The following is a 14,313-nucleotide window of genomic DNA, read 5'->3' as shown; positions in this document are numbered from 1 at the left end:
TCATATCTACCAAATTCAAAATTGTGTAGCTTCTCTCAGCTCACGTTTAGTTGTAGTGTGCAGTCATGTGGCCCTCCGATGGTTATGATGAAAAATGTGGCCCTCTTTATCATGAAAGTTGCCCATCCCTGCACTAAAGGGATGCTGTAGGCCTGTTTTATGTTGCTTCTAGTGTTATTGAGAAACATTCACCACCTGGAACGCATTGACAAAACACCAGTTGTGTCATCTAATACCTTATTAAATACATTTTACGTGAATTCCCAAAATGTTATAAAGGTGTTACATGCCATGCTTTTCCAGTGGCACTTGTGTTTGCGGCTGGCTCTCGATTTTTCCCACAGGGTCATGTCCCTTGCTACCTTCTCTGGTTCTGATTGGATAATCTGACATCCATCCCAATCAGCCAGTCTCAATAATGAGCCGCCCAAGTAGGCTCCCTCTAAACTTGTTGTGAGAGCTACAGCCTGCGCTATGCTGTACCTCATGCTTTGCTATATTCCTGCCCTTTGCTGTGTTCTCATGTTCATCTCAGGGAGGAGGGCCAGGTAAGCTGGGGTATTCAGTGCATCCCAAACATGTAGCAGACTTCCTGTAGGGAAACATCAGGTATAGAGGTGGAGGTCACCCATGCATGTTTTATTCAACTGTTGCTGGTGGATTTGGGATCTCTTCTCTTTGGGAAGCCTTTTTCTTTGGCTTCACCCTTGGGCTACTTTCCTTGGTGTCAAATGTAATATAAATGTACTTTTTTACGTTCTTAAGTTGTGCCTTCCACTTCTGGTGGATGTCTCATCAACGCTTATTAATTTCCGCTTGTAATTGGGTACAACCATATATCGGCCAATTGGAGGTTATGCATGCAATAGCATGGGTTCAACCTAGAGAGGGAGTCCATTAATGCAAACCGATATACAAGTTGTGATTTGGTCTAGTCAACTATACATCAGCAGCTGTTAGGAGACATCAGCCACCAAACCCAAACCAGCTGGACAGAACCAACCAATCAGAGCAGCTGCAGTGCCTCTGGGCTCGATGGTAAAGAGCGCTCTAGTGGTGTGTAGTCCTCATGCAGACATCAATCAGATGCTGGCCTTTGCTGTTAGCTTGTTTGTGTTGTTGTCTGCTGGTTTACACGCACACACACACACACAAACACACACACACGTGCACACACACAAACACACACATACACACGCACGCGCGCACACACACACACACACACACACACACACACACACACACACACACACACACACACACACACACACACACACACACACATTCACACACACACACACACACACACACACACACACACACACACACACACACACACACACACACACACACACACCCAAGAGGAAACCCAATATTTATGTTATTATGCACAGCAAAGTGGTGTAAGGAAAGGAAAGGATAATGATGGATAATAGTGTATTGAACTGTCAACCTTTGGAGTTGGTATTGACCCATACATACTATATATATATATATATATATATATATATATATATATATAAAATCTTTACCAGAAAAGCAACTAGGCAGGAGTGACTGATGATCTGAATACAGATTACATTTAGTTGATTCTCGGCAAGGTGTTCATGATATGTCTACAGAATCTCTTCCTCTGAATACGGAAGTGAATGTAAATTAAACATTTGTCTACCAGATCCATGTGAATAAAAGTGTTTCTTAACATCTGTTCATTCTTGACCAATGGAGTCATGTGCATGCAGCGTTGGACAGTTTCTTTTGGGACCAGAATGCTATAATTGAAACCTTGTGTTTGCGTGTGTGTGTTTGGGTCCACCTGCTGATTGTGCAAGATTGTTATTTGTTCGCAATGCAAAACAATGTGCATGTCAATCCTGCATAAATCCCCCTCCCATCAAGCAGACTCTGTGAATCGTATCTTAACATTATCTTAGAAATAGTTAGCCATGCATCTGTGAAACACCCCACCCCCTCACGTTTATCCTTCAACATTCACTGAATGAGTGAAGCCTGTTTACAAAAAAGGGCTCACACTCCCCCCGCCCATTTTCGTCTTCCCTACGAAGTCGACTAACAAGCACCTGGGGTCTCAAGTTGCAGCGATACCCTTGTAAACGTTGATGTGAGTGACCTTATTCATACAGGCTATCGTTCTGACACATAGCTATCATGTTCGCTCCGTGACTAGCCATGGATCGTCAAACAATGCATACGTATCTGGAACGAGTCACGTGAGGCAAGAGTGATAAACGGTCGTTTGTAGCTGGAAAGGCGGGACGGAAAATGATGACGCAGAGCAGACTGTCAACCGGAGTAGAGAGAGGGAGAGAGAGAGGGAGAGAGAGAGGGAGAGAGAGAGGGAGAGAGAGAGGGAGAGAGAGAGGGAGAGAGAGAGGGAGAGAGAGAGAGAGAGAGGGGCTTGAACGGGGTAGCATACTCTCCACCTTCACTAGTAGAGTAAAGAGACGTATCTGGCGAATAACGATCACATGAAACAACCACAGTGTAACATGGGCACGCCACTCGTTTAGCTGCACGTGACGATCGTACGCCGATTAGGATGCACAGAAGGGATTAATTGCGACTGTCAAGAGATACATGGCAAAGAGTGTTCTATAGGAAGACGATGCCCGTGACAACCTGTGCACCGATGTGCCCAGGAAATTAAGCGTGCATTTGATTTCTACTTTAATCGTTCAACGGAAGTTTCTGTGGGCGTTTCACAATTTTTTGGGGGGGCATTTTGCTTATAGACCATGGACGACGACAATCACGGTAGGCTCCGGCCAATGCGATGCTGCATTTTTCTACTTTGAATATTTCTGCAGGCTATTTGCTGTTGTTGTTATTATTAGTATTTTCTGTTTTTTTTGGGGGGGGGGGGGGGGGGGGGGGGATTGGAGACAACGGCCTTCTTGTTGTATTTGCTATTTATTTTTATTCCATCACTTAGGAAGTACAACGAAGTATAAGTTTCCTTCATAACAATTTTAGTTTAAATTGCATGCAATTCATCTACATTATCAGAACAATGTCTGCCTTCTGTAGTAATGATCAGCTGCTACGCATCATTTCCGTAAAGCGACTAGGACCTACCTTTGCGTGGTCAAGTTACCAACCTGCAGATATAGTACGCTGAATACTTCTCAGAGACACGTGGTCACTGTCATGAGTTACAGACCGCTCTGTATGCAGCCGGAGCTAATGCAGTATGTATGGATTGACCTACATATAGGGCGCTGAAAAGAACCCATAATGCTGTCTGGGTCCGATTTGCCCAACCGTGAAGACTAACTAATGCTGCACCAGTGTGTCATCGTGATGTTAGCAGTGATGGATCTGCGGTCTCTTGTCTTGACCACTAGACCTACACTTATGAGGCATGAGGTCATGTCAAGCCCACGAGCTCAACCGGTAAACGGGTCAAGCATTATCACTAGCCGAGACAGTTGGTTCACTTGACCAAAGTTGAGAAGTAGTCTCTTTTGCCAGATGGAGGGCATCTGTCCCGTGGTGATGGCTTTACATCTAGAGACCGGACTCTTAAGTAAATACATTTGAACGAAACCAAGGTATTCAGTAAAAACCTCTTCTCCATGACAATTATTAGTTGCAGCAGGTGAAATCGCAGTTATAATCCTCATCATAAAATATGAGTCACTCACTGCACTGCGAATGTAGCCATTATCCCATCATCCTGGGTGCTTAAGAGAGATAACAGTCCAGTCCTTGCATGCCCATTGTTTGGTGAGCTTATAATGGGCTGCAATGTGCATGCAGGGTGGTATGCCTGGTATGTGGGTACACACACTAGTATTGAGCTATTGTACAATTGCACAGGTCTTGTCCCTGGCGATGGCACATGCACACAGAAGCACACACATATTTTCATTAAGTAAAATAACATGCTAACTGAAATTGGTTATATTCTGTCCTTGTGGTGCTGTCTGCTGTGCAGATTTAAGAATGGACAGACAAGGGCCTCTGGTGTTTGTATCTGTGTCTTTGTGTGTGTGTGTGTGTGTGTGTGTGTGTGTGTGTGTGTGTGTGTGTGTGTGTGTCTGTGTGTGTGTGTGTGTGTGTGTGTGTGTGTGTGTGTGTGTGTGTGTGTGTGTGTGTGTGTGTGTGTGTGTGTGCCTGTGGGCAGCTGTGAATGTGTGCCAGTGAGTAAGCTCATGGTCTGTTTCCTCTACTGGAATCAACGTTGGCCCGAAGTGTGTGTGTGTGTGTGTGTGTGTGTGTGTGTGTGTGTGTGTGTGTGTGTGTGTCTGTGTGTGTGTGTGTGTGTGTGTGTGTGTGTGTGTGTGTGTGTGTGTGTGTGTGTGTGTGTGTGTGTGTGTGTGTGTGTGTGTGAGAGAGAGAGTGTTTATGTGTGTGTGTGTGTGTGTGCGCATGTCTGTGTGTGTGCTGCATGGACACTCAATATAGCTCAGGTCAGAGAAGAGCCCCTTGCTTAGAACTTAGTATTCTCCTATACTGCTAGAATATTAACATTTCATGTACTTTTGTAGTGTTTATTCTTTCATAGTATTTCATTTTTGATCTTAGTTTTTCAGTCATTATTAATTATTAATTAATCGTATAATCTCCAACTTCTTAACATTTTTGAAAAGTAATTTCTAGATACATTTTGGTAATAATTACATGTCCTGATTCCCATATGTGTTCACAAACTAACACAAACAGAAATACACACACACACACACACACACACACACACACACACACACACACACACACACACACACACACACACACACACACACACACACACACACACACACACACACACACACACACACACACACACTGGACTCCAACAAGTTAATGTAGTTAGAAAAGAGGAGAGATCTCAGAGAGAGTGAGAGAGAGTGTGAGATTAGAGAGAGAGAGAGAGACAGATAGGAGTTGGAGGGCAGCCAAAGTGGTAATGGAGTTGTTCAAGGGGAGAACAGAGGGGATTGTCTGCATATTCTCCTTAAATCAATGCGTTAAATCCAATATAAGTTCTCCTGTCGTCTCTCATGATGAACTCTCGGAGCATGCTGCAGGCCGACAGGAAGTGTATTACATCTGTCCTCGGGCCGCACAGCCCAGTTTAGAGGATCTTCTAACAGTTTTATTATTTTATTTTCCTTTCATATTTTCCTTATATTTTTTGTTTTATTATTATAAATCTATGTTATGGAAAGTGTAAGGGTGTTGCAATATTTGGTACGAGTGACCTGGACCGTGCCTGAGTCTCGATTGGCTACTAAAAAGCAGTCGACCTCCGCGTCTTGGTAAGGAACCGTACCCTAGCACATATGAACCGTACTTGAGACCACCTATTCAAGTCGACCTTGGCGCGGTTCGCTGATCCGCGCACGGGCACAGGACAAACAGTGTTCACACTGTGTACACAAACTGAAACTTTGGGGTCAAGTGTGCTCGGATCCTGGCCCGGGTCAGTGATGTGAAAGCCCCTAAGGATAAGGATAGCCTACCTGGATAAGGAAAGCCTACATGGATAAGGATAGCCTACCGTTGAGCTAACCACCCAAGTTTCTTTGCATCACAGAGTAAATTCAATTTTTTCTTACTACATTTTCCGTTTCAGGATGTGTTTTACAATAACAATTAAAAGAATGTCCAATAACCATTCCTGGTGTTGCAGTGGATATGGTGCAATATACTGGATTAGGAACGTCAAAGTTATATAACATAGATTTGATATTGATAGTATATCAGTCAGACACCTACAGCCATAACAATGGCTTCAGCAACACGGATCCCAAACCGACCTCGGATTGGCTAAACCAGACATATTGGCCCCTGTAAGGATCAGCTCGTTGGTTGGTAAACCAGTAGTGCGTTTGCTCACGACATGGCTGAGCAAAGAAACAGAGGGAGTCAGAAGACAGCCACGTCAAATCAAACATCCAAACCCGGCCTCATTTATTTGCTTTGAGAGTGTTTGGCTCTTAACGTGTGTTAGTCTATGGACTGGAGCAACCGCCTCCTCTCGTCTGTCTATTTATAGAATATTGGCCCCCATACGCAGGGGGACTAGAATAAGAGAGACCCATATGGTATGAATCAGAATATTTACGCTAGGCGCTGGTTTCACAGCCTTTTGATGGCTTGTGTTTCTGGCCATGGGCCCCATTACACACTATGAAAACAGCTCATTGACTAGAATCTGTGTGTGTGTGTGTGTGTGTGTGTGTGTGTGTGTGTGTGTGTGTGTGTGTGTGTGTGTGTGTGTGTGTGTGTGTGTGTGTGTGTGTGTGTGTGTGTGTGTGTGTGTGTGTGTGTGTGTGTGTGTGTGTGTAAGTGGGGTGTGCCTATGGGATTAATACACATCTAATCGTAATTGAGGCAAGAACAGGCCCACTCCCTATCTAGAGCTGTTCATCTGTCTGCCACTGGCTTATAGGATATTTGTCCTGTAGCTCTTTGCTAGATTTGTGAGTGTTTTGTGTGTGCGTTGTGTTTTGGAGTTGAGGTGCCGCTGTTGTATCTTTCCAGTCGGCCTCTTGTCATCCAAGTACCTATATAAGAAGAGGGGATCTCTGAAAGTACTTCACATTTGAGAACAAGTCAGGGTTAGCTAGCACAAACCCCCTTATGTGAGCTTGATAATGAGCTATAGCTTCACCGAGATTCTGTAGCACAACATTTCTATATTGCTTGGAGAACTAACAAAGGTCTGATTTGTGTGAACTTGGAGAAACTGGTATATCTGAGAGTCTCCAATGCAGTTTCCAATTGGTTTTCCCCTCCAGATTTCCCGCTCACCGTTGCTTGATGACCATGACCACTTCCTGGTGTCATGGGTGGGTCTGGGCCACTGTCTGGCACTAACAGGATCAGCCTCTCTCTGTATCCCAGCCCCAGGCCAAGTCACTGCAACCTTCTTCTCTATTTAATGCACTTTCTCCCGGTCAGTTTTTCCTCTCAATATCATTCCCTCTCTAGCTGTAGGTCTTTCTCTCTATCTCACACTCAGTGAATACATCTAAAGACTCTGTGTACCTTTGTATGTATCCTTAACATTTCTTTCACACACACACACACACACACACACACACACACACACACACACACACACACACACACACACACACACACACACACACACACACACACACACACACACACACACACACACACACACACACACACACACACACACATTCTTTGTTTCCTTCTTCTTCTTCTTCTTCTTCTTCTTCTTCTTCTTCTTCTTCTTCTTCTTCTTCTTCTTCTTCTTCTTCTTCTTCTTCTTCTTCTTCTTCTTCTTCTTCTTCTTCTTCTTCTTCTTCTTCTTTTGTCCATATCTTTCTCTTCACTTTTCCTTCACTTTCTGAAACAGTGGACCTTTTAGTGGTAAGTCCCAGTGTGTATTCTAAAGTATTTAAACTGCTTTGGGAGTAGAAGTAATTAAATAGTAATTAGTAGTGAGGTCTAGATAACAATCAGATGTGGATAGCTCTTTACATTCAGTGTGTGGTGGTGTGTGTGTGTGTGCGTGTGTGGGTGTGTGCGTAGGTGTGGGTCAATGTGTGTTTTCGCATGTGATGTGTGTGTGTGTACCATCTCTGTATAGCGGAGCCACCGACTTCCTGTTGAGAGAGATTCTTACCAAGGCAAAGAGGCCTTGGCTCCACTGGTCGCAGATATCACATTTCACGGTATACTCACCTGCCGGTGCTGGCCTTAAGGGCAGACCGGAGGGACTGTACAACAACCATGCGAACCACATCAAAAAAGACGTCCACTGTTTCTCGTCTGGGGCCCGATTTCAACGCATGCTCCTCCTTTATGAGAGCTGTGTTATGACGAGGGATTCAACTCCTGCCCCAAGGAGCGTAGACCCTCTTGAAGTTGATGGTCAGGGGCGAAGACAGTTGACCCTTTTTGCAAGTTGAGGTTCAAAAGAGTCATGCTCGATTTTCCAGACTATAGCTCACAGGGGTGGGGGTGGGGGGGTAATAAAGTGCACTAGTCCTCCTAATTCCTATCCAGGCTAGTTTCCTCCTCTACAGCCAACTTAAAGAGAAGGAAAATAACCAGTCTGGAGTAAGTGGCGAAAAAACCCTGACAATCCTCAGATGAGAACCAGATTGTGCATTATGTCCAGGGGGGGGGGGGGTAAAGTGTGAGGCGAATCCAAGTGATTTCTTCTCTCTCCTTTGAAGGGAAGAACAGCAATGTGCGCTGGGATCCCAGGAGCCTTAAGTCATGCGCTGAAATTAATTTTTTAGCAAAGAGAAAGAGAAAAGTCAGGTTTCACTCAGGGCTTGATGGGAATCGCATGGTTTCACGTGTTCAAGTGAGGTATGCATACGTGTCTGTATGTTTTTTGTGTGTGTGTGTGTGTGTGTGTGTGTGGGTGTGCGTGCGTGTGTGTGCGTGTGTGTGTGTGTGCATTTGTGTGTCGTTGTGCACATGAACAGTGTAGGCAGTTTAGGAAACGGAAGGGAACAAGGAGCATAGGAGAGCGTATGAAAAGGCAGGGCTGGAACAATTATGTAAGAGGCAGATACTGAAACCTGCTGAGGTAGCAGGAAAGGGGCGTATCCCTCTTTGCCTCTCTCTAAAGTCTGTACGGCTCATCCTTCGTTCTGAGAACACGTAGCACTCAGATGGACTCGTGTTTCCTCTTACTGTTAATGTGCCTGACTAATGCTTTGTTGGCTTCATGGGGAACAGAACATTAATGCAGAGATAGATAATAAATGTGTCTGAAGGTAGACTCTATGTCAGGTGCAGGGGGAGGCACTTCTACGAGCGATTACATTTTTTTGTGACTTGAGGTCTGTATTAATTCATTTACAAAGACATGGCAATTCAGGCAAAAATGGGTCCAAGCTGCCTTTTCTAGCACACGTTGATCACCGTTTCAGGAGGCTTCGCTTTTGAGGTACCCTTTCCTTACTCCGACCATTTTGATTACAGTCAGGTCACGCCAGGATGAAAATCAATTACAACGTGAGCCAGAAAACATCCAGATGTGATCTGGCAGATCCAGTACCGTAGTATGTATCCTGTGTGCATTTACACATTGCTTTAATATGTGTATTTGCCATATCCATATAATGTAATCCAGATAGATGGATCACTTTTTCTGATTGTTAAGATAGAGATTGCTTTTTAGTAACTTCATCACCACCCCAAACAGCACCCCCACCACAATCACTACCAACACCACCGTTGCCAACAATACCATCAACCTCATCACCATCATCACCACGACTACCACCACGACTGCCAACACCACCTCCATCACCACCAGCACCACATCTACCATCACCACAACCAATGTCATCACCGCCATCAACCGAACTACCACCGCCATCAACACCCCAACTACCGCAATCCACAACCACCACCACAGCAACCCCACTCACGAGCTCCTTCTCCACAGCCTCTCCCCCCACCCCGTTGGATATCTGCCAACAGGGCATGTTTTAGTACCTCATGTATTTCTACTTACGTACTTTATTTGCGTTGCTTTAAGATGCCGCTGCTGCCGTGCCGCTGCATCAAGCACAATTCATTGTACTTTAGTGTGGGCTGGGGGGTCCGGGGGACGGGGGGGGCTGGTGGAGCAGAGGTGAAGGGAGGTTAGTCGGACAAACTTGGTTGCAATCATGGGCTCAGGAAGACTCTGTCGCTCTGAGAGGCGCCGCTGGCCTCCTCGAGATCGGCACAATGCTGCAGAGAACCCAGCAGAGCGGCTGCGTGGTGAAGGAGAAGCCCTCCGTCAATGCTTCCCTGTGTGTATGTGTGTGTGTAACTGTGTGTGTTGTGTGCACGTATGTTTAACTGACATGTGTGGGTGCGTGTGTGCGTGTGTGTGCTTGGCACGTGTGTGTTTGTGTGTCGGTGCTGCTGCTATATTTGATTGCGTAAAGAGAGTTATTGCGTAACGCAGGCGTTCACAGACATTGTCTCTACAACGGTATGTCTGTGTTTATGTTTGTGTGTGTACGTGTGTGTGTGTGTGTGTGTGTACAATAATCGTTTCTGTGTAAACAGAGAGATATAGCAGCACTGGCAGAAATCCATGAACAAGAGAGAAACAATGTCAACAAAGAGAGCTTGAGAGAGACAGAGAGATTGATAAGAGACAGATAGAGACGGATACAGAGAGGCCGGGATATTGAAACAGACAAATGGAGGGACAGGGAAAGAGAGACTTTGATTGAGGGACAGAGTTTGGGAGCAATTGATAGAGAGACAGGGAGAGATTGATGGAAGGTCAGTGATTGATATAGACGGACACAGAGACAGAGCGAGAAAGATAGATGATTGAATGAGAGATACAGAAAAAGAGAGATTGATAGAGGGACAAAGAAGGCGAGAGAATAATAGACAGAAAGAGAGAGATTGACAAAAGACGGCAGAAAAACGGGGGGGATTGATGGAGAGACAGAGTAAGACAGAGAGCGAGCTGTGAAGGAGTGTGCATCGGATTTACACAGTCTGGTGTGTACGATGAGACTTCTTTGAGTATGTTAGCGGTGCTGAGCTGAGCACAGCTGTGTTCAGTGTATACCTAACGTTGTCACACGCCCACCATCGGCATCTGACTTGTTATGTAGAACCGTGTGTGTGTATATGATGTTTGTATGCGTTAAGGGAAATGAGTGTATCTATGTGTGTATCTATGTGTTTAAGTTAACTTGTCGAATGAGTGTGTGCGTGTGTTAATGTGTGTGTGTTTGTATGGTTGGGGGTTGCGTGTGTGTGTGTCGATTTATTGTGCAGTGAGTGAGCCCTCTCAAAGCATAGACAAAGAGGGTAAATCAAGTCAGGCTTGGGGATCGGGGGGTGTTGGGGGGGGTTTCTGAATGACAGTGAGTCGAACATGGGTCAGTAGCTCTGCATAGCTGCTGCATGTCATGTCATGTCACACACACACACACACACACACACACACACACACACACACACAGACACACACACAAACACACACACACACACACACACACACACACACACACACACACACACACACACACACACACACACACACACACACACATGCAGAGTACGCGCACTTGCAACGCGTATAAACAGGATGCAAGCCTGACAACCTGGGAAATGGATGGAGGGACCCGTCTCTCCTGGCCGTCTACGCTGCAGTGTTAACCATACAACCTCTTTCGTTGACCCTGCAGTGTCCAACCCTGGATCCCCAAGAACAGGAGACAGATGCCAGAGACAGTGTAGAAGAGGCCTGCCTTTATACACAGTACATACATATATATATATATACATCATATATATATATAGACTGTGTGTCTATGCACACACATTCTCTATCGGTTCCGTTGTCCTCAGTTTCACACCCATAACTCACGTCATGCATCAAAGTCGTTTGCACTCAGCAACACTTCCCACTATGATTGATACTGCAGTACATCATAGTAATACCCGCACCCACGCGCTCAAGCACACACGCACACCTAGAGACCCACACACACACACATGCACACTCACACACTCCTACTTTCAGTGGACCCCAGGGGTTGGTTAGCCGGTCAGAGATGTGTCATAACTCTCAAGGGGTGGTTTCTTCACCGATCAATCTCAGCTTAACTTTGACCTGTTGTCATGTCCCACTTACATAGTTGAAGGAGAGGACGGGCCTGATGGCAATGGTAGGAGAACGCACTCTTTTCGTTCAGTTTTAGTTCTGCTTAACTAACTATAGACGGTTGGCTAAGTTGTGTCTTTCGATGCACTCACACCCTATTTTATATGGGTAACCAGTGAAAGCCCATCACAGTCAAATGACTGAGGATCTATCTCTCTAAACAGGAAGTCCTGTATCATAGGTGTTATTCTGCACACTGCTGCTGCTGATGCGGCTGCTGCTGACCAAGGCAAACGCTATAACTGTCTTTGCTTTTTCATATTTCCTTCCCATGTTTTTCCCCATATTTATTTAAATGTATGCATTTGTCAAGCTGCACTCGTCGTTATGTGATGCAGCTGGTGGGAGGAGGACAGGCTGGGAGGGGGAAACCTCACTGGGGGCTCCTCCTGGGTTCACAAGCTGGGTTCTTACCAGTGTGTTTGCGTTGTAGATGAACGCAGATACCTCCACGTTATGTTCGTGGTCACCATGTATCCATAAGTGCTCTTTAAACACCTCTCTCTCTCTGACTTTAAGCTCAGGGTTATACAACCTTTTAAATACCCTATCTAATGCATCTTTCTTTTTTACTTTATTTACCTATAACCTCGTCTTTCTCTTGCCTGAGTTGGCCCATTAAGCTATGGATAGTTTACGATATACATCATACTAATAAACAGCTGTTACAGCCTATGCTGTTAAACCATAATCAAATGCAAATAAATAACCCTGACTCCCCCCAAAAAATGTATAAATAAATAAATACATACAAATCGAAAAACCTGAAATAGTCAGTAATGGCCAGGCATTCACCGCCCACACTCTTGGTAAATCCTCATGTCTGGTGTACTAAGCTCCATCGGCTCTGCTCTCCTCTGCTCTGCCTTCCTCTCCTCTCACCGAAAACAGCTGGCGGGGGCCTGTTGGCAGCAGAAAACATCCCTCCATCTTCCTGTCGCTCGCCCACTCCATATCTTCCTGTGTCATCTCTCCCCCCCCCCCCCCGCCTTACCTCTCCCTGTCTCTCTGTTCTTCTATTTTCCAGATGAACTGGCTGGAAAGCTGTAGCATCCAATAAACATAGCGCTTAGGGCTTTTTTTTTGCTTCAGTTCTGTCGTAGGCCGGTTGTGTTTGGCCTCTGCAGGGCCCTGTATCGGCTTTCTGGTTAGTGAGACTCTCCAGTCGTTTCCTGAGTGAGACACAAAGGACCATGAGGCCAATTTTTAAGAGGCATGGAGCTCTTTTCAGTTAGAGAACCCAGATGTACTCACAATAGTACATTTAGCAAGTTACACATCCCACTCTCGAGTTTGAGCCAACTTTGCTTGGTGTGAATTGACTGCATCATACATGCAAATACTAACTACACCTGAGAGCTGAGAGAAATTAGCAGAAGATTAAGTGGCCGAAAGGCTGTTTGCGTTGTGTTAATTGCATATGTTGGTAATGCAACTGGATAATTAACTACTTTTGCATTGCAGCCACATCAGACATGCACAATTGTCATACAGTGGCTCAGAAAATGTGTGTTGTGTTGTTTGGGATAAGCACGTAGACCTTCTTGCACATGGGTTTCAGTGCTCAAGGTTGTGTCCTCGGTCAACAAGTGAAGGTCATGTCTGGACTCATAAATTGAGGTGAGATTATAAAGACTGGGATCAATCACATTGTAAAAAAGGTAATTACAAGGAAATTTTCGGGCAACACATTTACCAATGATTTGTCTGATGCTGCATATACAGCATCCTTCGCGTTGCCCTGCCACAATAACCTCTGTCCTCTACTCTTTTATCTCAGACTCCTTCCTCTTCCCTGGGAAAAAATCATTACCCCAAGATAGAGACAGAGATATGAGATAGTGAGAGTTTTGCATGTGAACGGTTTGCTTTATATGCCATCAACAGATGGCAGACACACAGATGGCTAAAAGCAGTCTCAGTTGCGAGGCAAATCGCCTGAGCAGAGAATGTGTGTTATTTGAGGAGGAGTATACATTGTAAGTCACTTTTGAAAAGAAGGACTCAATGTAGATTACTTTGTGTAAATGCAAATAGCTCAGGGGTAGTTTTCAGAGGGAAAGTTGATAATAAAGAATGTGTACAATCTGAGTCAGATATACTAAGAAACTTGGAAAGCTACAACTCAAGTCTTTCGATCTTTTGACATAATTTGTCCTTTTTGTAATTTGGGTCATGACACAGATATCAGAGCCATTCCCGGCTTGGTTTTTCATCCCGTAAAGAGGATGGGTATCTTTAGGCACTTGTGTGAGGCGTCACTTAGTTTGATATGAAGTACGAACAACCGATTTGACTGGTGGATGCTGTGATCAGGCTTGCTAAGGCTTCAAGTGATTTTCTCACAGGGTCCTGATGGGGGCTTTGGAGTGACAGAACCGTTTCTGTTGATTTGATGTGTCCTCTGATCATATTTTCATAGAAACATGACTCTGTATGTTTGCAAAGAGACGACAGCAAACCTAACCAGCACTGACTAGTGTGGAAAAGATTTCATGTTTTATTTAACAAGATAGGATAGAGGAATAGTCAGGCAGGCACTGTTCCTTCCATTTCTGTGAGCGTAAGACAGCTATGCAAAGCAATATTCCTTGTTTGTGTAAAGTGTAAGTTTATGTGTATGTGTTTTTATGTTAATCATCTCTGGATTTCCTGAATGAAGC

General features: G+C 44.9%; 1 protein-coding gene across 1 annotated transcript in view; it reads left to right on the top strand.

Annotated features, from left to right (window-relative positions):
* Positions 1 to 2,380: 2,380 nt before the first annotated feature.
* The window catches only part of LOC130374852 (cytohesin-3-like), a 34,276-nt gene continuing 22,343 nt past the window's right edge, over positions 2,381 to 14,313 (top strand). Inside the window, exon 1 of the mRNA XM_056581832.1 lies at positions 2,381 to 2,775. Within this exon, the coding sequence (XP_056437807.1) occupies positions 2,757 to 2,775 (19 nt within the window). The 5' untranslated portion in view covers positions 2,381 to 2,756. The remainder of the gene's footprint in view (positions 2,776 to 14,313) is intronic.

Source organism: Gadus chalcogrammus, chromosome 2, assembly GCF_026213295.1.
Source record: "Gadus chalcogrammus isolate NIFS_2021 chromosome 2, NIFS_Gcha_1.0, whole genome shotgun sequence".
Lineage (NCBI taxonomy): Eukaryota > Metazoa > Chordata > Actinopteri > Gadiformes > Gadidae > Gadus > Gadus chalcogrammus.
Note: the sequence above shows the minus strand (reverse complement) of the source record. Positions and strands in the feature narration are given on the sequence as shown.